The sequence below is a fragment of the Solea senegalensis genome, linkage group LG14 (assembly GCF_019176455.1).
Source record: "Solea senegalensis isolate Sse05_10M linkage group LG14, IFAPA_SoseM_1, whole genome shotgun sequence".
Lineage (NCBI taxonomy): Eukaryota > Metazoa > Chordata > Actinopteri > Pleuronectiformes > Soleidae > Solea > Solea senegalensis.
In genome coordinates, this window is record NC_058034.1 from 11,165,697 (window position 1) to 11,192,982 (window position 27,286).

The window sequence follows — 27,286 nt, forward strand, 5'->3', positions numbered from 1 at the left end:
CCGCTGCACAATGCAGTGTTTCGAGTGACTCCTAATCGCTCTCATCAAGGTTTCTTCCACTTTCCCCGGAAAGCTGCGCTTGTGTGTTCAAACATGTGTATTCTTGTTCCTCCAGCACCGTCAGTACACAGTCAGCCAAGAACATGGGTCCTCCTGTCTGTCCGTAAGTGAGAGTGGGGTCTGTGATCTGGGCAAATAAATCATGCGTGTGTGTTTGCGTGTGGCAGGTGGTGGGTTGCTTTGCTTTTGGCGATCCCCCCCTCCTCCTTTCTTTTTGGACTCTTTGCTTTCCTGTTATTATTATTTCCACACGGACGTTCGCAGGCAGCCTGGAGTCAAATCAAGGAATGTTGTTTCTTTTTTTAAAACACAATTTTTCTTCTCTTTTCTTTTTTACAACAGCACAAATATAACAAGAGGGAAGTTTGTTCGATAGCTCCAGGGGAAAATAAATTTATGAAAATAAATGTGCTCTTGTGTCTAATTTGAGAGACCTGGTTTTGATCATGTTTTTATATTTTGCTATTCATGAGTGATTAAAGGCGTATTAGAGAAGATCAATACTTGCTATGCTAAGATAATTCGTAGTGTTCCGCACAATAACAAATAACACAGCATGTCATTTATATTTTTTTAGGTCACCTTCAACTCATGATGTGGAGAATAATTGTGTCAGTGGTGGAGTGTGTGTGTGTGTGTGTGTGTGTGTGTGTGTGCTGGGCACAATGAAAGTGTGTTAACCCGTCAAAGCCAACTTGTGGTTATTGCAGCAATTTCACTCACGCTGTTTCAGGAAGCCGAAGAATCTGCCATCAATCTGCCATCTGCCAATCTTTCCCAATTTTTTGTTGTTTGTCTGTTTTTGCTTTATACTGTTCAAATTTCAAATTTGACATGCTAATGATTTTTGTTTATCTTCATTTTAAATTGTTAATACACTATTTTTACATGCAGTAAATTGTAAATAACTGCTAGATATTGAAAGTTATTCTGGAAACATGGGCAAACGCACTTAGTTACGGGACATTTTGAGGCTTGGGTTTTAAAGGGTTAAGAGGCGTTTCAAGAGAACTGCTGCTACTAATTAAATCTTTGTGATAAATTAAATCATGACAGCAAGATAGAGTCCGTTTATGTGCCCCATCGTGCCATATTCACAACATGGAAAAGGTGTAAGTCAATGGTACGTTGCAACACTGCTCTCCCAACTTTCCCATTCGAACTCCCCATGTTGTGAGCACATGTCCCATCTGAAGGCACCGTAATGTGGCAAACACAACCAAAAAAAACAAATGTGAAGGGTAAGTGGGAGGGAGGAGGGGAGAGAGGTGGGAGAGAGGAGAGAGAGAGAGAGAGAGAGAGAGAGAGACATCTTTGAAGCAAACTGGCTCCATTTAGACAGGTGAGAGAGAAACGGCGTCATAAATGTCATAAAGGCTGTGCTGCCAAAGTCAATGGTGGCAGCTTCGGCATAGTAGCTCGGCATGTAACCATGGCAACGACATGAACCACAACGAATCAAAATGGCACAGGAATGAGTCACCCCTGCAGAGACACATGATCTTGAATCAGCCTCAGACTCTCTGGGACAATTACAGCGATAACTGCGGCAAAACTCGCCCCGCTGTCACACGATGAACCATCTCCTCCATTTTAAGCTACGACCTCTATTATTGCAGCGTGATGAGATCATAACAGATGGTTAGCAGCAGCAGCAGCCTGTGGTTTACATGCTGGTAGCACTGGAGGTACAGTATCCAGGAAACGCTACAGATTCAAAACAAGGAGCATGTATCTCCTTCTTTCCCCTACTTTGTTATGTTTTGCAGGGATCTCCACACCCAGTGGCTCAGGGATAAGTTAAACAAAGTCGTCCCACCTTCCTCCTCCTCCTCCTCACCTCTGTGGTCTGCTCTGTGATCCCCGCGCTCCCTTTGTTTATGTGTTCATGTATCTGTCTAAATACCAGCGGGTTTATGTTTAGTTGTCAGAGACATATTCGCCCTCCTGTTCCCGCTAATTGACAGCACGACTGACACCCTAATATCCTGCAGTCCTCTGGGGGGGGGGCAGGGGAAGTGATGTCACCAGGTCGGAGGCATTGTGAGGAGTGACTGGATTGATGTCGGCTCCGTGCCTGCATGTCAAATCACAGACTGTGTGTCAAGCCTGTTATTAAAAGTCTGTGTGGGCACAGACTGAGCTGAAAACAAATTCTTCAGCAGAGACTTCAAACATCAGCATCTTCTTTTATTCGATCAGGAGTCGGTCTTAGAGTCACTGACAGGTTAACTTTAAACTTTCTATCTCAAATCAAGGATTGTTCTTTCCGCAAAGTGCTCTGACTCAGTGCTAGTTTGAAACAAATACAAGAACCTTTTGGTCCAGTCCAATGTGTGTAAGAACATCTCTTGCAATGTGTGTGTGTGGACGGTGTATTTCTGCGGTTTACCTAGCAATTGTCGCAATAACTTTCCAAAGCAGTTCAATCTGTCATCGCAGTGCTTTGGCATCAGATGAGAAATTTATAGTCGTAAAAGTTTGATTTTAAATTAAGATTTTTGAAGGAATAGTCCTGAACCAACGCAGTGTGTTGCAGCTATTTTTTTAATTATGTCCTCTCGGCATCATCATGTCCTCTCTCTTCCTCTCTTTCACTACACTCTGAATCTCTCCAGCCTTCTGTTGTCGCAGTGAGTGAGCGGCGGTTACGCGCGGGCCTTCTCTTTCTTCCTTCTCTCCCACTGCAGCGTCTCAGTTGCCCTCGATGGCTCGGTCACAGGCCACTGGCAGCCACAGACCCCATTCAACCTCCGCCTCTGGTGGCCATTTTGGCTTCTTGTCAGTGAGAGATTGTTACTTACAGTAACCACACGTGTATTTTCTCATTCTCCCATGATAATTGAATTACCGAGAAAAAAAAAAAAAGTAAGTAAGACTTTTTTTTATCATTCTAAATTAACCAGCTACCTCAAATGCACTTTTTGTAGCAGTTTTAGAGAAACCTAAACGTGAGGAGATCTTTTTAAAACGGTGTCATTTCTCCAGAGAGATACACAAAACTAAATATGTGCAATCTCAACGCCTTGTCGCACTCACTGCAACAAAATCCCATCAGCTGTATGGATCGTTCAGGGAGTTAATTCCTTGGTTTTCTCTCTGTCATTTCAGTGCATTTTGGCAGTGGAATTTCAGTATCCGTGGTCACTTTTTCTGCAACTTTTCTGGACCGTTCATAAGCAGGCGAGGTTGAACATGCACAGGTCAAAGGGAACAGAGTTAGGACTCATTACTAAATGTAAAGAAATACACAGAAAATTGTGATGAAGTACTTCAAACTCTGGAGGGAAGTATTATATCTTTTAAATAATGAGGAGATGAAATACACACACACACACACACACCGCAAGATGACTCAGTATTACCAACTGCATGTTCTCATCATTTTATTTCTATTTCCTTATTACAGCAGCCACTGGTTGTCTAGAACAGTATGAATGTATACTGTAGGAGCCGTGTCTCATTTTTAATTGTGAGTTTCCCCCCCAACCACTAGGGGGTCGTATTTAATTTCTTCTATTTTACCTGAGGCTGACACCGGCCCTGGGTCATGCTGGGTTTTTTGAGGTCAGCTGTCACTTTACTCAGGTGTTGCTGATCGAGGGGGCAAACCGTTTTCTACTTTTCTATGATTTCAGACCCTAAGAAAGAAGTGAGTGCACATAAAAGCAAACAATCAGCAGCTAGTAGTAGCAGCGCCACAGTAAAAGACTTAACCGCTGCATATCATTCTGAAATCTACTTTGAGTAAAAATGCCCAGTGATAACCCTGCAGAGCGAAAGAGAGAAAATATATACTTCTGGTAAAATATGTACTCAGAAAAACACAATCACTTAATGTCCCACTGTATTAAAAACCCACGTCTGGCGCACGTTGATGGGCATCCCTGCTCAGGATATGACAGCTGTGACCTCCTGCTGCTCATCTCCTCCTCACTCAACACCCACAGCAGCTCTGAGAAAAGGAGACCCTGAAATCTGAAAATGTCAGCGGGAGCAGCCCCCCTCGTCGTCCCCTCGTCCACATCCTCACCCTCAAATCTCTCACTCTTCCAATTTTCCCTTCCGAGAGTGTCGGGTTTCTCAGCCTCTTGACCCCAAAACTCATCACGCTGTCGTCAAACTAAACCGACCACACCAACTCGTTAATGAGAAATGTCCAAGTTTACACGCTCGCGGCCTCAAGACTTCCTCTGTAATTAAAAAAAAAAAAAGGAACCAAGGGTTTGATTATTCTGGAATAATCCGAGGAACGTGTGAAAGTAGTCATGTCACACTTACTGATAGCCACCATGTATTTCAAGTGTGTAAATAGGTCACAAAGACCAAAGAGATTAATGGTGTTTTGGCATACATATATGTATACATAATGTAGTACCTTTGAAATAGTATTATGTTCGTGTACATCTATCAACGCCCGCATGACTCAAAGGAAATATACATGTGGATGTGAAACAGTGGTGCTGGAAAAATAGCGTGGCCGTCCCTGAATAAATAATGAGGCTGGGGGATGAAATTGGTCAATGAATCAATGTCCTAAATACTTTGCTTATGTTCCGTGGTAGGGCTCGCCTTTCTGTTTAGATCTGGATTATATTGGTTTCTCAGACAAGAAAAAAAGACCTTCTCCTTGCAATCAACTGTTAGAGCGCGCTGCGCCGCATGGCCCGTGGTGTTGGTGTGTAAAATAAAAGAGCCCTAAAAAGAGCTGTTCGCTGTTTACACAAATAGCAACCACATTTTGGCTCTCACTGCCCTGGGACAGTTTACACAGGCACACGGGAGTAAATGTATACCAGGGAAAGGCTTTGTGGAAAACCTCAGATGTTCTCAAATGTGTTTAGGTTTTTGTTGGTGTGTGTTTCTCTCGGCCATTACTCTCTTTAAACATGTTATAAGTCACTTATGCTGCTCCGGACACACGTCCACTCGCTGCTTTCTGTCTAATTTAACTTGAAAAGTGAATGAAACACGGTGAGCAACGAGGGGACGTTCGTGAGCTGGTTCGGTTGAGGCCACTCGGACTGGCTTGAGTTGTAATTTGCCTCCGGGGATCTGGCTGAACTGTGGTGGAGCGTCAACTCTCCCTTGTCATTTTCCTGTCTGTGTGTGGCTTGATGTTAGTTTGGATGTGTGTGTCCACTGTCTTTGGTGACGCATGACCAAGCTAACCTGGATGCTGTCCAACCCTCGCTGGACAGTTTATCCTCTCTGTGTGTTGTCTCCTGCTCAGTAGAAGGAGCCCATTTTTTCTCTTCTCTTACAAATTTAATGCTAGATATGATTTGCACCTAAAATAAAAAAATAAAAAAAAAGGAGAAGCTCTTTGCCAAAGGAAAATATCTGTACATGTAGCAGTCTGTGGTTTGTTGAAGGGGTGCAAAGCCGTCTGCAGGCACACCGCAACATGAACTCATTATTTCTGATATCCACATTTTAGTAGGAAATTACATATTCCAAGGATAAAATCTGCTTAAACACGTATTAAGCTGTAAATTTAATGTTACTGTATCTCTGTGGAATCAACAGTATGCCGTGTGTGTGCATGTGTGTGTGTGTCTCCATGTCTGGAAATCTCATTTACATCTGCACGGACAAGGACAGTCAGAAATTTGACCTTGACCCTTCACGGTCCACAGAGAGAAGGAACCCTGGTGTCTCACGTCAGATGTAGTCGTCTTTTCTGTCACTTCAGTCGTTTAAAGCGGTTTGGTTTGTGTTAACATGTGGAAACCATTGTCGTCTTGTTTTCAGGTGCATCTCCAGTGAGTTTTATTGCCCTTTTTTACAGTTTGTGGTGTCATTAGTGTAATTCACACATCGTAGCCGCTCCAGTAAACTAACTTTATTCACAACAACAAAGGCAGCAAACTTTGAACGGGTGATAATGAAGCATTAAGCCACAAGTGTTTTTTGTTGTTGTGTTTTTTACAGTTTGCCACAAGTTGTCAGAGTATTATTTATTATTTGTCAGTCACCATGTCTCCCTCGTTTATTATTTGTTAGTTAGCGGCCTCTCGAAAGGCTTCATCTGTCTTTTTTTCCCCCCTTTTTTTTAATTTAATTTTGAAGTGTTTCCAGAACTTTCAGTGTTGTCAGACTTTAAATGAAGAGCTTTCTGTTTGTCATTATTCCTGCAACAACTAGTGTCCGAAGCATGAGGATGTACTTTCATTTAGCCACAAGCTACAAGGTGGGGGGTTGTGTGTGTGTGTGTGTGTGTGTGTGTGTGTGTGTGTGTACTTGTTTTTGTTACCTCTTGAGGACCTTTTTCTGGCATTAACATCTGACGTTATATAGGGACCAAAACCTGCCCCTGATGAGGCAGAACCCCATTTCTTAGGAACTGCTTAAGATAAGGGCTAAAGCTAGCTGTGCAAACCTGTGTGTGTGTGTGCACGCGCTATATATTGTGGTTGTGCCTGGCTCTCATATGGCACAACTTAAAGCACATGACACAGTTCTGAACTCACACTGAGCAAATCGCCTGCAAGTCAGCATGTGGTGTTTGTGTGCGTTGTGTTTATGTGCGCACGCGCGTGTGTGTGTGCGTGTGTATTCAGTATGAAACACTGAAACAGATCAGCAAAATCACAGAATAAAAATGCAACCTGGGATGTAAAGTGAGGAGTCAGCGTTGCGTTGTTGTGAAAACATGATCATTAACCACCTCTCTTTATCTCTGCCTCTCTTTCTCTCACCACATGTTTCAAATTGTGACTCATGGTGAAGCCATAAACAATAAAGTCAAACAGCCCAAAATTCATTTTGATTCAGTTGTGAGTGAGTGAGAGACGGTAACATGTCTTTGCTGAAGGGAAACCTCCTCTTATTTTACCCACAACTTAGAGACAGCAGTTCTTTCCACTGAGGACATCCAGTCGCTTCTGCCTGATAGACGAAGAGATGCTGATACCTAGTGGCCTTTTTGTGTATTGCAGTGTATTAAAAACTTTAAACCTGGCCATCACTGACACCATTCATTCACACTTCTCTCTCTCTCTCTCCCTCTCTTCCTGTGTTCCTCTATGTTTCAGGGAGGAATTTGACGAGGAGGGATTCTGCCAGCCGTACAGAGGCATAGCCTGCGCGCGCTTCATCGGGAACCGCAGCATCTTTGTCGATTCGCTGCAGATGCAGGGCGAGATTGAGACCCAGATTACAGGTGAGAAATAATCTGTTAAACTCTGTTTTTGACGTTATAAACTGGGTAGATGGCTGTAATGCATATTATACCGTTTCCCTCTGCAGTACATCGGTATTTGTAGATCGTAAATTTTTATCTGAACAGATGCCGTGTAATTTTTCTGATGCGTCACAAACTTGATGAATCACACAGTTTGGACATGTTTGTTGCCCTGACAACAAACATTAAAATTGTTATTAAGAACAAACAGTCTGTTCCCTCCCAGGAGGTTTTTTGCCTGGAAAGTTTATAGCCTCCTTTAAAGTGGTCTCAAACGTTTGGATCCCACGGTTTGTCTTTATCAACCAGTTCTGATAAAGCACTTCTGTATATCTGCGTTTCCCAAGTCAATGAAAACATCCTGTTAAATCAGGACTGGTACAGTAAGGTAAACCATAATTAATATGCATCACATGTGGCGTTCAAAGGAAGTTCCGCAGGGTCACTGCTCTGTATATGGAGCCCACATGGCCCACATATTGCACTTTCTTTCATACGGTTCTACACGACTGTGTGTGCGCGTCTGCCTCTGTGTTTTTGTTCTGTGCACTCGCATGCAAACGTCCTCAGAGGTCAGTTTAATGTGTATGTTATTGATTACGTCCGTGCAGCTGTCAGCTTTCCCTCTCCAACTGTTCAACGTGCAAAGGGGCCATGAACCCCGTTTGCCATCGGAAACATCAAGGACACGTAATGATTGAGATTTACGACGCCACAGAGCTGCAACAAATATGAATCTTGTGAAACTTGAATTTCGTAGCCGGAAAATCCACATCCAGTAGCTGTTCTCCGTCCAAACGCTAATGTCACCTTTGCTTATCTTTATTATCCTTGTATTCAAGTGACATATTATACTGTAGAAGCATTTGGAAAACAGCCAACTTTACTTATCTACTCTGTAAATGGTTTTCTTTTCTTCTTGGCCCCAATGACAACCACAGGAAAAGCATATGTTTGCAATAACTGTGCAGAATGACAATGAATTATGCATTTAGTGTTGTAGCTGTCATTGACAGTCATTGCAAGTCCCTTTGAACCTTTATGCTCTGAAGTTAGCACCAGTGTGGGCACAGCGTTGCTCACTCATCATGGAATATTTCACAGATTTGCATTTAGCTTTGTATTACTAGAATAGAGGTAGTATTTTTGAAAAATTGTGCTTCCCAACCTCAGTTTCCCCTGGGTGGAGAAATATCTTTGTTCTTTTTTTGTTACGTGCTCACCAGTGACACTTGGTGCTGTTAGCGTAACTGTTAGCAAAGATGCCAGACAATGTTTACATTCTGGGAATGAGGTACCTTCCCCCTACGAGTGGGTCTAAAAAGTGCAGAATTAGCGTTGCAGTTTCAAACCAGAATGTAAACAGTGTCCGCCATCTTTGCTAACTGTTATGCTAACAAGACCAAGTGTCACTGGTGGGCACGTAACAAAAAAAAGAATAAAGCTATTTCTCAACTCAGGGGAAACTGAGGTTGGGAAGCAGAATTTTTCAAAAATACTCCCCCTATTCTAGTAATAGGGGGAGTATTCCATTAAGCATTTAGTAGACACTTTTATCCAAAGTGACTTACAAAAGAGGAATAGTCACGGAAAGAAATCCACTTCTTGAAGATAGACAGGGACACCCGTGTTCTGATAATAGTCGAGGGGTAACATAAGCCTTCTTCTTTCGACAAATGTAGGAACCACTGAACCAAAGTTTTCTCTGAAATACATTTTCATTCAGTGAAACCTTTTATCTAAGTGCCATATGTATGCATAAAGTAATAAAAAACTGTATCTAATACCACCTTTGCATCCCTTGTTCCCAGCGGCCTTCACTATGATTGGCACGTCCAACCATCTGTCCGACCGCTGCTCCCAGTTTGCCATCCCGTCTCTCTGCCACTTCGCCTTCCCGACGTGCGACCGCAGCTCAGGAGCGGACAAACCCCGAGACCTGTGCAAGGACGAGTGTGAGATCCTGGAGAACGACCTGTGCAAGACGGAGTACATCATCGCGCGCTCGAACCCTCTAATCCTGAAGAGGCTGAAACTGCCAAACTGTGAGGACCTGGCTGCCTCCGAGAGTCCAGAGGCTGCAAACTGCCTGAGGATAGGCATCCCCATGGCCGAGCCCATTAACAAGAGTAAGACCAGCTGATCCCATGACTTTATTTATTACATCTATTTGTTACAACCATTTATTTTTACTGAATGAAGAGAGAAGCCTTTAAACTTCATGCAGTAAATAACACATTGTTATTTTTTCATTTATTATTTAATCATTTGGTCTTTGTAATAGCAGAAATGTTAGAATTTTGACATTTTTGCTTGGAGAGGAGTAATATATTATAGTAACACGTTATTACCCATCACTGTCATGACACTAATAGTATCTGAAATAACCTGTAAAGATTTTGGATGACAGTAAAAGACCAGACAATTAAAGGAAGAGAGTGTTCATGTCCATGACTTAACCAAATACAAACAAGTAAAGTACAACCTTGTCTTGGCTTCCAGATCACAAATGTTACAACAACAGTGGGTCAGACTACCGTGGGACAGTCAGTATGACAAAGTCGGGGCGCCAGTGTCAGCCGTGGAACTCCCAGTATCCTCACAGCCACACCTACTTGGCTATTCGCTACACCGAGTTAAACGGCGGGCACTCGTACTGTCGCAACCCGGGGAGCAAGCACGAGGCCCCCTGGTGCTTCACACTGGATGAAGGAGTTCGCATGGAGCTTTGTGAAATTCCCATCTGTGGTGAGAGAGTTTTCTTTAGTAACAGAACAACAGAATGGAGTATTACACAGAATTACACAGATCTGATATTATTCCTCTCTCTCTCTCTCTCTCTCTCTCTCTCCCACCGTCTGTCTCCGTAGACCATAAAGACAGGTCTGGCGGCGGCAACATGGAGATCTTGTACATCCTGGTTCCCAGTGTGGCCATCCCATTAGCCATCGCCTTGCTGTTCTTCTTCATTTGTGTGTGCCGCAACAATCAGAAGTCCTCCAGGCCTCCTGCCCCTCGCCAACCCAAACCAGTGCGAGGACAAAACGTGGAGATGTCCATGCTCACAACGGCATACAAGCCCAAGGTAGAGAGCTGCACATTCACAGCATGTGACGCTGTAAATTCTTTCTGTGCCTTATTGTGTCGAGCTGCACTGATGTACAGTCAACATTTTTGACAACACATGGGGTTGGTTCTGGTTCTGGTGCCGTTTTGGAGCCTCAGAACCTTGGTGCTTTCTGGTGAAAAGAAATTCTGGTTTGAAAAGGGCTATAAGTGCAAACCTCCGCCAAGGCCATGTATTGACACTTCAAAATCAATTCCCTCAATCAAGATCCACTTCACCACCAAAATATAACCATGTCTTCCTTGAGCCAGAACCTACATCTACAGACGTTTTTCATCCAAATTCATGCTTTACTTTTTGAGATATGTTGCACACAAACAGAAACATAACCTCCTTGATGAAGCAAACTAATAAACTGCTAAGTGTGTGTGTAGTTGTGTGTGCCTTCATTTGAAGTGCTTTTAACTGGGATACGTTGCAGCATGCTGGGGTGACTGGGTTCTTCGTGCTTACGTGAGTGTGTGTCTATCATCAAGTCCAGGAAAGTTCATCTGCACCTCGTCTCCCACCGTTGCTTCTTCCACCTCTCACTCAGCCCATCTTTCCATGTCACTCTTCTTCTATCTCTCCCTCTGGAAGTCATCTTTTCTATTCTCCACTCTTTCTTTCCTCCCCTGCCCCTTTCATTGAACCTCTTTGTAATGTAGAGCATCAAGCCTCTGCTCTGCCCGTCAACACATAGCTCACATGAGGATCTGTATCGTATTTCTTTCAAGGTTGCGCATCATGAGTCATATCATGTTTGTTTATCCTTCTCCACATAATCTTGGGGGTGGGGTGGGTGGGGGGTAGTTATCTGGACAGTGTGTCTGCCTGTGCAGAACCAGAGCTGATACTCAAGGTAACGTGTATGAAATTACCATCAACAGCCTGAGCGAGAGCTGCAAAATGTCACACAAGCGTCAGAAGCTATTAATATCTTTCGCTGTATTCCGTTGTCTTGCAGTGGAACAAATGATTCGCTGACCCAAATAGGGAAAATGTTTTCATGACGACACTGGAGTTTATGGTACATCAGATTACGCTGTTTCAGAGTGACAACTGTGCAGTTGTGGGATTACACAGTTCAGGTCAGTTTTCCATAACATGTGTCTAACATGATACCTGATGTTGTGACATACAGACAGGCTGATATGTCATTTCTACTTTGGTACAGTGGTAAACTCTCATGTCATATCATTTATCTGTACTTTTGCCAAAAGGTGTGTCCCTCCTCTCTTACCCCTCTAATCTACAGCTTTCGGGTAGACTACTACCCAGCAGGCTTTGCTGCAAGGGGGCACCCAGGGGTCACCGTCTGTGACAATCCATTTAGACACACATAAGCATATTCACGCGCTCACACGCACAAACCTGCGGTGGTGTGAGGAGGATCTGAGGGTTTGGGTGTGGGGAGGAAAGAAGGGGTGAAACAAATCCCAAACGAAAAACATCTGTCTGTCTCTCTCTCTCTGTCTCTCTCTCTCATAACATCAGCCAGCCCCATACTCTGTGGGGCTTTGTCAGCCCCATACTCCTTTCATATACACACACACACACACCACCACCCCCATCAGAGCAGTGTGTGTGTGTGTGTGCGCATATGTGTGTCCTGCTTACTGAGGAATTTCTAGAGTGCCTGGAATTTGAACATTTCTGCCAACCTCTCCTCACCTTTTATCCTCCCCCAAGTACAGCTACACACACACACACACACACACGTTACCGCCCCCTCTGTGTGTCTGTATCACCTACAGCAAGTGTTCAGACTTTTTACTCGTATTTACAATGAATGAACTCTTGTTTGTGTCTTTGAATGATGGCTTTATTGATATAGATGTAAATGTAACACCACATTTTTTTACCTCTTTTTCGATGATGATCTAGTATACTTGTTATATGTTATTATTATCATCATTATTATAATTGTTATTATAATACTATATAGACATAGTGGAGTGAATGTTTCCTTGTCGGCCTAGTTGGATTTAGCATTTCAAATAAACCACCAGCGTGAATCCTTCTCACTGAGCTTTAAATACCGTCTCTCACAGAGAAAGGTAAAGCACTGTCAGCTGATTCTTCAGTTTTACTGACATAGTAAGTAAATGCTCTCCCTACATGCTGCCAACTTCTGCATTGAATTACAACACACAGCTGTCAGATTGCACGACTACTTCTCAAAGTCTTAAAGGGGAGTCATTGTTGTTCTTTTACATCACTCCCATCACTGATCTCATTTCCCCGTGTTGTCTTCTTCTCTCTCTGCAGAGTAAAGCTAAAGAGCTTCCTTTGTCAGCTGTGCGCTTCATGGAGGAGATGGGCGAGTGCACGTTGGGGAAGATCTACAAGGGTCACCTGTATCTGCCTGGTATGGACCAGGCTCAGCTTGTGGCCATTAAAACCCTGAAGGACATCTCCAGTACCCAGCAGTGGGGAGACTTCCAGCAGGTACACAGTGACTTTGGCTTGTCGCTATCACATCTCTAAGGCACTATGAATGAACAACTATGAATCATTCCATATCAAAATAAGCACTTTTATTTTGAACTTGTGTGAAATGTGATCATACATGTTATGATCACACGTTAGAATTTGACTTTTATTTTTACTTGACAGTTTTCCCTACTGACAAAACTAGAGTTTGAGACTCCTGCATTCCAAAGCTTTTATGTGCAAACCCACCACACTCTTCAATCACAAGTCTGATCAAGGCATTTGTTTTCTTTCTCCACAAATAATAGTGTTCCATCAAATATGATTCCCCACCAATGATTGAGATATATTGAGTTCCAGTGTGAATGTGAGGGGACAACAAATCTGTCGACACCTGTCACACTACAGACTAAGCAGAATAATTCATGTTAATTATAATAATAATAATAATAATAATAGTAAAATCATACTTATACATTTGTAATAGTTATACAAATACAATGGCATTGTTTTATTACTTTATGATTTGTTTCTACAGAGAGATCATGTGTAAGATTTCTGCATTAAAATGTCTAAAATGACAAAACTAAGGTAGTGAACCGTTTCATTTTACCCACTTTATCATATCTGTTTTAACTTCCAGAGCAAACCACCTCGAGTTTCACAGATAGTTATTAATCACAGCTGGGGTGGTAAAAAAAACAAAACTGATTGTATTCTTATGCACTTTTTTAAGTTACAAGACTTACTATGAACAAAAAACTTAAAAACTGGTTTCATTTATTTTTAATGACCTCTCATGGCTCTCCTGCATTACCTACATGGCCCACCAGGGGGATGCAGTTCAGTTCTTTTGTAATCACTACTGTAAGGGAGAGGGTCATACAGATAGTATATACAGAGTAAGGGATTTAAGGGAAAGTTTACAATAAGCCTTATCTTAAGAAAGAAAGAAAGAAAGAAAGGAAGAGAATAGCGTCATTTTTAATTTGCACTTGTGTCAAACTGTTGTATGAGTCTAAAGTATTGCAGCTTCTTTCCCTTCGGGAAGATCATGCCTCCCACAAGACTTGAAGCATGACTTGTTATATTTCCACAGGAGGTGAACATGGTGGGAGATGAGAGACTGTTTGGCTGGAAATCACTCAACAGTGGATGAATTGGCTTGAAATAGTTCCAAAAATAAATACTCTGACTCCCGACAGGTTGTCCAGACAGATTTAGGCATAAAGGATTGAAACGGACAGATTGTGTAAAACATGATCCTCGCTTTCCATTTGCAGTGAGTCGGACTGACCTAAATGTCTGGTATTTAAAGCCCAGATGTGGGCGTTTCTGTAGGAAACACCTCAGTCGTGCTGAAAAGTGGCCATAAATAGACGAGAGGTTGATGTCTTTCAACGTCACAACGCTTCCAATCTCAAACGTGTCATTATTAACGTTGATTATCTGTTTTTTTTTGCAGGAGGCTGCGGTGCTGACAGAGCTCCAACACCCAAATGTGGTGTGTCTGCTGGGTGTGGTGACCCAGGAGCAGCCAGTGTGCATGCTCTTCGAGTTTCTCCCACAAGGCGACCTCCACGAGTTCCTCATCATGCGCTCGCCGCACTCTGACGTCGGCTGCAGCAGCGACGAGGACGGCACGGTCAAATCCAGCCTGGATCATGGAGACTTCCTGCACATGGCCCTACAGGTGCGATTTTAAAGGTTTATTTAGAAGGGTTTATTTAAGAGATTGAATATACTATGTCTTTTCACAACTCACAAATTGAACCATAGTTTCCTAATGCATTTGGGGGAAGATGTCACTACTTCACTTTAAAATCAGTGTCTAGTCACGTCATTTCCAATTGCTTCTGTCAGTGCAATGTCTACAATAAACACAGACTTTAATAGTTTTTGTTTGTCTCCTTTAAATTTGAATCTGAACCAGGTGGCTGCTGGGATGGAGTACTTGGCGAGTCACTTCTACATCCACAAAGACCTCGCTGCACGGAACATTTTAGTTGGGGAACAGCTTCACGTCAAGATCTCAGACCTGGGTCTCTCCAGAGAGATCTACTCCTCAGACTACTACTGCGTCCAACCTAAGACGCTGCTGCCCATACGCTGGATGTCCCCGGAGGCCATCACCTATGGCAAGTACACCACGGACTCGGACGTCTGGTCGTTCGGCGTCGTGCTGTGGGAGATGTTCAGCTACGGCCTGCAGCCCTACTATGGCTTCTCCAACCAGGAAGTGATGGAGATGGTGAGAAAGAGGCAGCTGCTGCCCTGCCCTGAGGACTGCCCGCCAAGGTGTGTTCACGTCATAGTGTTAAAGTTCATGTGGATCTACTTTCATCACGTTTAGTCAACTATATTATTTTGGCAAAGAGAAAGAAATCAACTTTACAATGAAGTTAAACACAATGATAACACATTTCCATCTCGTAATAATATATCTTTAAACACATTTAAACTGTTCTGGATTAAACTGCTGTTCTTCATCCTAAAGCAGACTGTTCCATAATTTAACCCCCGAGATATTTTAAAGTTTCCCACTTAGATTATATCCCTCTTGTCTTTCAACGTCTTTTATTTTATCTGGAAGTCAATTATTTCTTGCTTTTAATATTATTTGTTATTTTTATAGCTTGTAATTTTAAGAAGATGAGTTTAAAATGGGTACTGCAATTACCAATTCAAAACAATTCAAGCAATTTACGGTGGCACATAGTCAATCCATTTCTTGCAGGCATAAACAATTAAAGAAAGGTTGTAAATCTTTTGTCTCGCAGGTTCTATGGTTTGATGACCGAGTGTTGGCAGGAGGGGCCAGGACGTAGGCCGAAGTTCAAGGACATCCACGCCCGCCTGCGAGCCTGGGAGGGGCATTCGTCCCACGCCAGTTCGAGTACGCCCTCTGGTGGTGGAGGTAACGCCACCACCCAGACCACCTCGCTTAGTGCCAGCCCGGTCAGCAACCTCAGCAACCCTCGTTATGCTGCTGCCGCCACCGCCGCGGGTTACCTCTACCCAGCCCAGGCTATTCCGTCACCAGGCCAGATGGCCGCCATTCCAGGCTGGACACCCATGGCTGTGCCCCAAACCCACCAGCGCTTCATCCCCGTCAACGGATACCCCATCCCAACAGGATACGCGGCTTTTCCTGCCCACTTCCCTCCCCCGGCTCCGCCCACCAGAGTAATCCAGCACCACCTGCCGCCTCCGAAAAGCCGCTCGCCCAGCAGCGCGAGCGGCTCCACCAGCACGGGTCACGTCAGCGGCGTCCCCTCCACCACGGGCTCTAACCATGATGCCAACGTGCCCCTGCTCTCCCACTGCATCATGCCAGGGAGCGGCGGCGTTTCAGCCCAGATGTACGGACAAGTTACCCAGAAGGGGATGGGACAGCTGGGCCACGGTGATTCTGATGTACTGATGTACAATGACTCGGTCATCACCGCAGACCTGTAGACACACACACACACTTTTCTTTTACTCTTGGGACCCAAATATGAGAAGTTCTGCCTCTCACCCCGGGACCTGGTATAAACAAATCTAACCTGATCACGCAGAGACAAACAGAAACAGGTCTGGATGTGCAACAAACACTGTCGCAGCTACACAAGTATACACACAGCTGTTTGACACTGAAACGCCTTACAGGTTCCAGCAAGTGTACTTACTACCATGGTTTGAAAAAACGTTTTATATTTTAACCTCTTGTAAATACGGTACTTAAGTCCTGAATGAATGAAACACAAAGATATATATTCAAAAGAACATTTTTTTTATATGGGAAAACACTTTAAGGGTGAAAAGTAGCATGAGCATCCTGTGTCTTTTCTCCCGTGTCGACAAGTCAAAGGTGTGTTTCGTGCAGGACGTTCATACGCGTGGCCTTTGAGCAGCGAGTGTGACTCGCTTCTCGAAATTGTTTCTGAACATGAAAATACAAAAGTATTCTTGTACAGCGAAAGAAAAGTGCATAAAGTGAAACGGGAAGAAGTGAGAGATGTGGTGGGGTTTTACTGAGAAGACCAGTGTCCAACTCGCCAAATACAAGTCACAAGTAACCTTGCCATGAAACGGACTAAACTTTAGATGTTTAGATTTTTCACATGGGAGCTTTTCCAACAAAAATACTTTTGTGCTGAATGTGACAACTGAATGTTTTCACTCCACCTCAAAGTGACTCTTCAGCAGCATGGACGCACACGTGGACCTTTGATTTCCCACCTCAGGACATTACAGTCGTGTCCACGCTGAGACTGAACATTAGATCCTGCATCAGCTTCTCTCTCCACTTCCATCCCCCAGTGTTCCTGAATGTTGTGCACCCTCCATCATCGTGTCTGCTCTCTTCACGGTCTCCGTCTTCTCACCTCGCAGCGAATGTTGGCTTCTAACGTCAACGCCGGCTGCAGAGAACCCTCCTCCAGATGTACACATGAAATCACACAGCAGTTTTATCCTCACAGGCAGTGCCAATTTTACTCTGTCACATTAACTGAAGTTTCAGGCCTCTTTTTAAGAAAAAAAAAGCTTTTTATTTTATTTTTTTTAGATTGGATTTGATATTTAAATTTTTTTTTTTTTTTGGTGCTTATATGTTGAAAGAATTTCCAGATTTTATTTACAGGGCTTTGTCTTTGCATCATTTTTACTTCCCCTGTTTTACATTATGTATTGTGCAACTCATAATAGTTATATGCATGTGTGCATATATGCATTTACTCTGATAATCATGTTGCGATATGAAGACGTGTGCGTGTGTGTGTGTGTGTGTGTGTGTTAGGGCTGATCACTTCATCGAAATTTGATCTAAATTGCAATATTTGTTAAAGCCGAAGTGTGTGTCAAAGTATCATTTGATATGAATTATTGTGTTGACCTTTACACGTCTTAGTCTACAGACTTTGTTTCTCACAGATCTGCAAAAACGTCACACTACACATGTGTAGTGTGACACACATGTGTTTTTTTTTCCAAATGAAAAGGAGAATAAAGATGTAAGAAATGACCATTCCCTCTGATATCGCCATTGCAATTCCTATCAAAATAATCCCAATTAGGTATTTATTCAAAATTGTTCAGCCCTAGCGTGTGTGTATGTGTGTGTGTGTTCTTGTATAATGTTACCTCTTTAGAACCTTTAAGACCAGTAGTCCTCATGGAGACCAAAACCGTCTCAAAACCTGGTCCTAATGTCTGAGGAACTGGTCACATTTGATTAGGCTGAAGTCGATGCAGTGTCCTAAGAAGAATAGCTGTGTGAATCTGTGTGTGTGTGTGTGTGTGTGTGTGTGTTTGGTAAATGAAAACTTCTCAGTCAATTGCAATGACATCACATGATAATGGGTGATGAAGATGCAGCTTTTGTTTGATGAGAAACATTTATTTTTAGAAGCAGCAGCTAGAGAACGGGTTGTGGTCGTCGCTGTGTCGCACACAATCGTTGCTTTCCATCATTTTGTCTTCATGTGTTGCACTCGCTGCTGTCGTTGGTCGACTGCGTTACCAATCTGATGTATTTGTCAAGCACACGAGGATCTCGTGATGGCATGAAGAACAAAAGTTCCCAAGAGACTGAATTTGCTGAATGTATAGATCAACAAGACTGTAATCTGTTCACTTCAGTATTAATCTCGTCCTCTGTAGAGTTAATATTTAAGTCACTCTGATTCACATTAGCCGGACTGAGCTTTAAATTTGAACGTCATCACCGATAAACTCACTGATGTCAAATCCAGTTCAAACCTATTTCAATCCTTCCAGTTTTCTTTTAGCTTTTTGTTTTTGTATCTTTGTTTGTTTTTTTCGTTTGGCACGCATGGAGCTACCTAGGCATCACACGACCTCTATCATGGAAAGGACATACTGTGTGCGTGCGTGCGTGCGTGCGTGTGCGTGCGTGTGTGCATGCTATAACAGTGCAAAAACCACTTGTACACAAGACTGTGAATCTTAATCATGTCTAGGTTTTTGGTTGTTTCGCAAATAACGGAACCTCGTTCATTTCATTCTTAGATATTTGTTAAAGACAAAAGAACACGGAAAAACACATTTGAATTTGATAACGATGGACCCATCAGAAGGTTTACATTCTTATCCTTTTGACCAAGAGAGGCCTTTGTCTTTGTATTTTGTCCGAACATTTTTTGCACAAATGTTTTGTATTTTGCAAAATCATGTATTAAAATGATGTCGTTTGATAAATAACCTTGGTAAGTCATGAGCTTTCATTCTTCTTGCTTTCAACATTGTAATGGCAGTGGGATTCCACTGGGTGGCACCGGAGTCCTCAAGGATTTTTTTTGCCTCATAATCTCAGTGACCACTGTTGGCCAGGTGGTGGCGCCCTTCAGCTGAGTCTTTGTTGTAGGCAAACATCAAACAGCTGGAAATAAGATCAGTCCAGCGAGGACTTGGCCAAAAATGTAAAAAGTGACTTAAGTTACTGTGCCTCTGTTCCTGCCTGTGTGTGTTTTCTCCCTTTTCCTGCTCAAAGAAAGAGCCGTGTGTGTGCGTGTGTGTGTTCTTGTATGGGTGTATTTGTAACGACCAAAAGACCTTATGTTTGAGTGGGAGTGAGTGCAGTTTGGGAAAGGGGGGACATTTTGGCTCTGTCACCCCTCAAAGGGGGCTTTTTGAGGGTTTAAGACCTGGTTTCAGATTTAGGGTTAGAATTTAGTTTAGGTCAAGGTTAGAGTACGGATTAAGGTTTATTGTTGTGATGGTTAAGGTTAGGCTAAGGGACAAAGGAATGCATTTGTCTATGAGTGTCCTCACTATGAATGCTGTGCAAACGTGTGTGTGTGTGTGTGTCACAGGTTTCTTAACTACCTTTAACTATAATTAATGTTATCAGTTTGCAGATTAAAGTTTAAAGGTTGAGATGAGATGAGGAATGTCTTAATTCTGCATAAAAATGCCCCTTTGTTAAAGTTAATAGAATTAAACTGATGGGTAAACATTTGCTCTGCACAAATATGTGTCTATCTTTAAGTCTGAGAAACACACCTGTGGTGATGCACTGTGAAATCTTGAGCTGAAATATGACTCTCGTCCGTCTGATGGTGAATGAATGAATGAATGAGTGAATAAGTGTGCAAAGTGTGCAATATCACTGTTTCTAGTGCAAAAGTGGAAGCCTTAAGTCTCTCAGAGGTATAGGCTAGAATACAGAGGCACAGCTGCATAACAAGTCACAGGTCCGCTGTATATATATATGTGTATATATATATATATACATACGTAGTATGTATATAATACAGTGTCCCACTTCTAAATTCCCACCGGTTTACAGCCTAAAGAACTTCCTGTGACCAGATCATGTCACCCAGGACGACCACACCCTCACCACCAGTGACAGACGAGGCCCGAGGGCACTCCCTGCTACAGGAGCCTCATTTGGCCTTTTGAGTTCAGGGTAATGTCTGTGTCTCGTAATAGACTTTGAAAGTGCAGGAGAGGCTGAAAAGAAAATGGATGGGAATTTGGCTTAAAGCGAGAGAGAGAGAGAGAGACAGAGAGATGAATGAATAAAGGGCGGAGGAAGATACAGGTTGAGTTCTCTGAATGGCTGAGAGGGATTACTTTGCAAGTACAGTGAAGAGGGAGCATCAGAGGTCATTTGGACAGTTATGCCATTAACAGACAGATGTTATTTTTCATCATTTACAGATGGTTACTGCAGATCACGGAATGTGTTGAATGCTTTTCTCTTGTTTCAAGATAAATGTATTTACACCCTTCACATCCTTTTTCATTGCTGTAGGTTATCACATCTCTACCTTTCTTGGATCATTTCTGCCACCAGCTGTGAAATAGTTAAAAAACAAACATGCTGTTGTGTGTTTCTTCTTCTTCTTAAATCAGGGACTAACCTTTCAAGTAAATCTCTAAAGGCTACTTAACTTTTGCTTCTGAAGAGGAAAACTTCTGCCAAAGCTGCTCAGTTTCCCAGAGTTTGAACTCACTCAAAAGATGATCCTTTTTAAGATCAACATTCCCATAGAAGATCACAAAAATTCATCATTAACCTTTTTGAGTTATACAAACACTGGCAAAATTATAACCTCCTATTTACAAATTATTTTCTCGTATTAAAAATTGCTCAAGGACAATATTAAGGTTCAAATGTTATTTTTCCTTTAATCTAATTTTGCGTTTTACTGTTGGATGAAAAATAATAACCAAGAAGTCGGAATATGTCAACTGAGTCTTCAAATTATTTGCATTTTTACCAGTTGTCTTATATTTTCAAGTTCAAGCAAGAGATGCATTTCAGGAAAGTGAGCTGCAGTTGAATCAATATTGAAATGGACTTTTAGTTTCAGTCATCAGTGCATGAGATTCTTCCCACGCAGAATGGTTAAAAAAAAAAAAAAACTAAAACAGAGCTTTAACTCCAACGACTATAAAATGAGGACCTGAGTTTCATGAGATTTAGAGAAGAAGAAGAAGAAGAAGAAGATGAAGAAGAGCGATACAGTTTCATCGTCCTCTCACTATGTCACGATGGCGCTGGAAGCCTCCAACAAGCCCCCGATTGTTGGGGAACATGAGCTGTTTTTGTTCAGGAGCTGACAGGAGCTTGACCTCCGCTGTCCGTGCTGCCAGATGCTGACCTTGGAGAGAGGAAGTGAAATGAAGCCTTTGAACGCCGCCGAGTGAACGATCAGTGCCTGGTTCAGCTTTCCTGGAGGCCTTGACACCGTTCAGACTGTATAGTCATCTGCCTGCTTCATGCCAAAATATTCTCTCTACAGATACAATTAAAGCATTGTTTTCTAAACTGCTGCTTCAGTGTAAGTTTTTTTACTCATAAAACCTGACAGAAACACAGCTTTTATTTGCTTTGAAGGAAGTGACTTTTGTCAATTTTATTTCTTATCAATTATTTATATTATAATATATATTCATTATTATTCATTAACTCGATATGTCTCTCACATCCACTGTCTGAGGATGGAATAACACATCTAAGTAAAATAATGAAGTAGCCCTCTCACGTCAAAACATTGTTTTTAGATGCTATCACCAAATTCAATTTTAATAATTGTTTGTGGAAACCTAGATAGATTTTTGCTTCATCATGGGATTGGGTATATGCTTATTGTTAGAGCCAATAGTGGAACACTTTTTATTGTTCCGGTAACTCTGAAGATATTAAGATACTAAAGAGATACAGTATATACGCATATTGTGCTCCTTTTAGAATCAGTGAAATCAGATCCTCCAATAAAACTCCAGTATGGACCCACTCACAAGGCTGCATACATTACTTCCTGTCAGTAACATTATCTGCTGAGGTGCTGATGCGCGGCCTTGTACTGGCCGTGTCTTTGACAGCTGAGACTCATTGTTCAGGTGAAAGCATTCAGCTGTTTTAAACATTAACAGTCCCTTCATTGTCAGACAGATACTCTCTCACGGAGGACAATCGCGTGGAAAGCTGGAGCCACATTCCTCCTCTCTGTTCATGCCTCACAGGTCTGCGATCACATGACCCCGCTCATAATATGGCTCATATATGATGTGCATTTTCCACTTCACTTCAACTTAACCGTAAATCTTGCAGGACGTGTGCTGTCGTCTCTTGACAGCACACGCTGTGGTGAGTGGAAACTGCGTCCGATCGAATTTCCTGCTGACTGACTCAAATGTGGATGCTTTGGCCACTTTATTATTATTATTATTATCATTATTATCATTTTTACTGTATGAATTTAAGGTGTTCTCTGTGAAGCTAAAGCGTCTGTCAGCACAGGACAATTTTATAGTTTTTGGTGGATGTGGTTCATTTGGAGTCCTGTCCATCTTTGCATCCACATACTACACAACATACAGATTTTCTCATGCATGAACTACATACAATCTACTTTTTAGTTATTTGAGCGTTTCACTTTTAATTTGATCAATGTTTCACAAGGACCCAAATAGATCTACAAAGTTCTGTTTCTTTTAGTGGTTGTTAAATGTCACAAATGCAACAAACTATAGTCCTTTTATATCCATAAAATATAAAACTTATGACATGATGTTATCTTCATTTTATGGGTCAAATTAGTTTTGCAGCTCCAGGTTAATTATATTTGGGTGGAGAGGAGTTAAAAATGTCTCTTCACATTTTTGCGGTTGCAGACCTTTGGTTTTGATTGAAGAACTTTGTGTAAACACCTACATTAAGTGTTATCTGTTTTACACATGTTTTATGTGGATTATTGTACCTCGTTCTAGTTTTGCTTGTACATTATACCCGATTGTGTGTTTTGGTCTCTCTGTGGGTGTGTCCTCCAGTTACCTGCATCTCCTCCACACCTGCTCTGCACACCTGCTTTGAATCACTCCATCAAGTTGTCGACGCACTGAAGATCATCTTAACTGCCACTTTTCTGCCAGATTATCATACAGTGTGGTACTTTTTTTACTACTTTTTTTTTTTGAATTGCGGCCCATTCCTGCCACTCCTCCTCATCAGTACCTCACGAGTGTAAGTACATCAACCTGTTGGCACTTCCTGTTCTTGTCAGTGCTAAAACACTCTTTGTCACCACATTTATCTGTAAACTGGATTTGGGCAGATCAGATCCTCATCTATGTGTTTTTGTGTGCTGGTTCCAGAAAGCCCTGCCAACCACTCGTGTTTGTATGAAAGAATTGTTCAATTGCTGTGACAATGAAGATGTCAACAGACGCTAAATACCTTCTATTCTGCCCTCTCTTCAGGCGTTCTCCTGACAGTTATTATGTAGTTAATTACAAACCTCCAGCTATGTCACTAAAGTGGGTGTGCCTTTTTAGAAAGAAGTTGTAAATGCATGCTTCTGGGATTAAGGATATAAATGGCCTACAACAGATATGGTTCTTGACATTTGTTAAAAAGAACCATATAAAAAGATTGGTGAATCTTGGTGAAACTTTTTTATTTTATTTTTGTCTGTTGGCCAGGTGACATGACAGGATGTCACTATGAGGACTTTTCATTGCAGAAAAAATGACCAGGACCAGGACTGAGAAATCCTGATTTAAATGACATAATTATGCAGATCATGGTCACATGGTCAAGAAATTCCAAATAGTGAGTATAATCCAACGTACTGTAAGTGAACAATATGATCAGTCTACAGTCTCTGCTCCAGGAGCTCTCATTGTTTCTCAGCCGTTGCTTGTTTATAGTCACAATCATTGACTTTAGGCTTTGTTTCAACACCTCCGTAAATATTCTCGTGTAGCGTAAACTCTACCTAATGAGCGTTTTTTTGAGTTGATAGCGGGAGAATGTGTATTCACGCACTCATTTCCCCTCCTCCCATCTACTCCTCTCTTACTACACCGTACACTCCTTCCCCCTTTTCTCCCTCTCCTCCCACTCCACTCAGACTCTCTATCTAATAATCCATCCATCTTTGTGCTGGAAAGGAGCTCTAATGCTTTCCATCTGTGTGTGCTCCTGGTGGGGCTCCAAGGGCAAGGCCTGCCACTCTTTATTGACTCGCCCCCCGCCCGTCTCCACTTCAACTCCTTTCCAACAAAACCCTGAGTCTGGTTCCACTCAGCTCTGAAGTCTGAGATCTCTCCACACGCTGGGGCCCCTCCTGGCCTGGGGCAGCTGCAGGTGGTGGTCAGTCTGATTCGGTGCACTATGGATCCTTGAGATTCTGGGTCATGATGAAATATATGTGCCAATGAGTCGCGTACCTTAAGTTTGCCCACACCGAGTGAAGAAACCATACAGCTGTGTTCTGCTAAACAATCAATTAAATAATAATACTAATAAAAAATCATCTTGTAAACATGGTAAACCTTTCAAAACAATCAAATGTTTTGCCCAATATTTCGGCATGTAGACTCTGAGAAGCCCGGGGATCAAACACTTTTCGCGGGCGACATGTTTTACCTCCTGAGCCGCAGCCGCCCGGCGTCACAACAAAATGATACGACTATGATGCAGACCACCTAGTGAAACTACACGTGGACTGACAGGGATGTTGACATTTGAAGACATTTGAAGAACTGTATACAATCCGGGGTTTGGTGGATTTTGAGCATGTTGTTGTAATTATGGCAGATTCATATGAGCGCGATATAAAAACACCAGCGTATGAGTCAAGATTTGGGTATGTGATGATGAAACTACAGTTGAATCTTAGCAAATCAATGGAGGAAATTGTTTTGTTCAACAAAACGCCCTGATGAGGATTAAAAGCAGTGTCTCCAGTTTTTGTGCAAGGCTAATAACAGTTTGTATCACACACACACACACACACACACGTACACGTGTACAAGAGGTGCTTCATTAGGAATCTGAGAAATGAATTATGTTTTAAAGGAATATTGAGGAAAATTGAAAATTGTCACTCTAATGTCTGGTGTCTTTTCCACTACATTGCCCTGGCACGGCGCGACCTAGGACTTTTTTTGGCTTTTCTAGTAGCGATGGTACCTGGTACTTTTAGTATCTGCTCTGGCGAAGTTCCGAGAGTGCTGAGCCGATACTATGTGTGTTTTCAACAGACTGCCGTCCACCGAACAATGCCCCGGACTGCAGATCAGCTAGAAAGACCTAAAAATCCTGAAGACGTGGTAATCTCCAACATTTAGCATTGAAATCTCATCATTTTTAATTAACTGATTCTAATGGTTCAGCACACCAAAAAACTGCTTAATACAAGTCACCAGTTTGTGTGTGTGTGTGTCACGTGTAACGCGAAGCCACAGCCGTGCTATGATGACTCCGCCCATGTTGAGGAGGTACTATGGAAAATGAACCAAACCGTGTAGAGAGCTGTGCCGTGTCGTGCCAGGACTATATAGTGGAAAGGTGCCATTAGGTTCAGTTCAATGTAGGCCCCCAGGATCCTTTTCCCTGGGGCCCCCGCGGTCTCTTGAAATGTCCCTGCCAACACTAGAACAGTTAAAAAGTGGTTGAATGAACCATTGCTTCGAATTTGTGTCAATTTGTATGTTTGTTGCATGCTGCAAAGTCTTTGAAGTACACAATCAAATGGGAGAACCCTAAAAGCACAGACGCTTTAAATTGAAATCAGTTTTACAGTTTGCATCACACTGTTTCTGCCTGAATATGAAATGCATCCTAGCATCAAGGATTGAGCATGGAGCCAGTCGTCAGTGTGAGCAGAGTGTGGTTGGTATAATTAATATTTCATCTTGATAGAGTGTGATACGGAACGTTGAAAACATGATGACACAACATGGCACACTGCAGTCCTCGCATTCTCTTTACCGATTCCCATCTTCCTCGTGCTGTCTGTCTGTCTCTCTCTCTTCTCTGCCTCTCCTCCTCCCTCTCCTCCTTTCATGTCCTCTCCTCTTCCTCTGCTCCTGCCCTCCTTCTCTTTTCATCTCATCCTCTCTCCACTGCTTCTGCTTTGATATCTTCTTTTTAAGGTCCGTGTCTGTACTTGCATGTGGCACACACACACACACACACACACACACACACACACACACACACACACACACACACACACACACACACACACACACACACACACACACACGCCACAAATTCACTCACACATAAACACATGAAGCAACATTTCTCATTTTTGGCCTCAACCGACAGCCAGTGTTACAATCACTGTCTGTTTACGTTGGTTATGATGCAACACACACACACACACACACATTCACTGCTGTTTTCCACGCATCTTCCACACGCAAGCACACTGAGTCATATTTCTCTCTCTCTCTCACACACACGCACACACACACACACACACAGATGTCAAAGACAGAACTGCAACAAAGCCACAGCCCCAGTGTTGAATAGAGCCAGAAATAGCGTTGGGTTTGACTTGGAATCGGCTTAAGTCTTCAAAGAGAACAGTTTTGAGTGAGAGGGAGATGGAGGGGAAAATGTGTTCAGAGAGAGAATGGAGCAGATCTGGTTGTTATATCCAGCTGTAAAAAGGGGGCAAGAAACTTCAAAGACTCATGTTGCCATGGTAACTGGATTGTGCCTACTTTAAAACCCCACCCCGGTACGCCACCACCACCCCCACCAAACCTTTACTCAGACACACATTTGGTACAATGTGGCTAAATGTATCCACACAAATAGAAGTTAGTTCACGTTTACTTCCTCATCTGTTGAGGGAGTAATCGTCTTTCTTTGTGTTTTTTCTTACGGCTTGTGACGTTGTGCATATCCAGCAGAGATCATATCGATATGTGTAGCGATAGGAACCACAGCGAGCTAATTAAGTCCTGATATAGGGTTAGCAGCTATTGCTTTAGTTTGACTCCATTAAATGGTTGGTTTTAGTCTAATCTGGCAGCCCTGGAGCTGCTTCTTCATGGTTTTCCCTGTAATTATAACATGGAATCAACATCGCCAGTGTGTTTGTAATCAGATCCCTCGCCCATTGTCTGTTTGTTTTTCCCCCTTTTTAAAAGCTTAAGTTCACTTTTAAATAACTAACTTTTAAATTGTTGTTTTTAAGCACCAGCTAAACTGTTTTGCCCCTTCAAGGATAAACAGT

At 42.5% G+C, this 27,286-nt stretch overlaps 1 protein-coding gene across 1 annotated transcript in view; it reads left to right on the top strand.

Moving 5' to 3' along the window:
* ror1 (receptor tyrosine kinase-like orphan receptor 1) overlaps positions 1–17,900 on the top strand; it is a 118,718-nt gene extending 100,818 nt beyond the window's left edge. The window contains exons 5-12 of the mRNA XM_044043224.1: positions 7,098–7,225; positions 9,058–9,375; positions 9,749–9,994; positions 10,117–10,331; positions 12,624–12,803; positions 14,254–14,481; positions 14,722–15,086; positions 15,569–17,900. Of these exons, the coding sequence (XP_043899159.1) occupies positions 7,098–7,225; positions 9,058–9,375; positions 9,749–9,994; positions 10,117–10,331; positions 12,624–12,803; positions 14,254–14,481; positions 14,722–15,086; positions 15,569–16,247 (2,359 nt within the window). The 3' untranslated portion in view covers positions 16,248–17,900. The remainder of the gene's footprint in view (positions 1–7,097; positions 7,226–9,057; positions 9,376–9,748; positions 9,995–10,116; positions 10,332–12,623; positions 12,804–14,253; positions 14,482–14,721; positions 15,087–15,568) is intronic.
* The last annotated feature ends 9,386 nt before the right edge of the window (positions 17,901–27,286 follow it).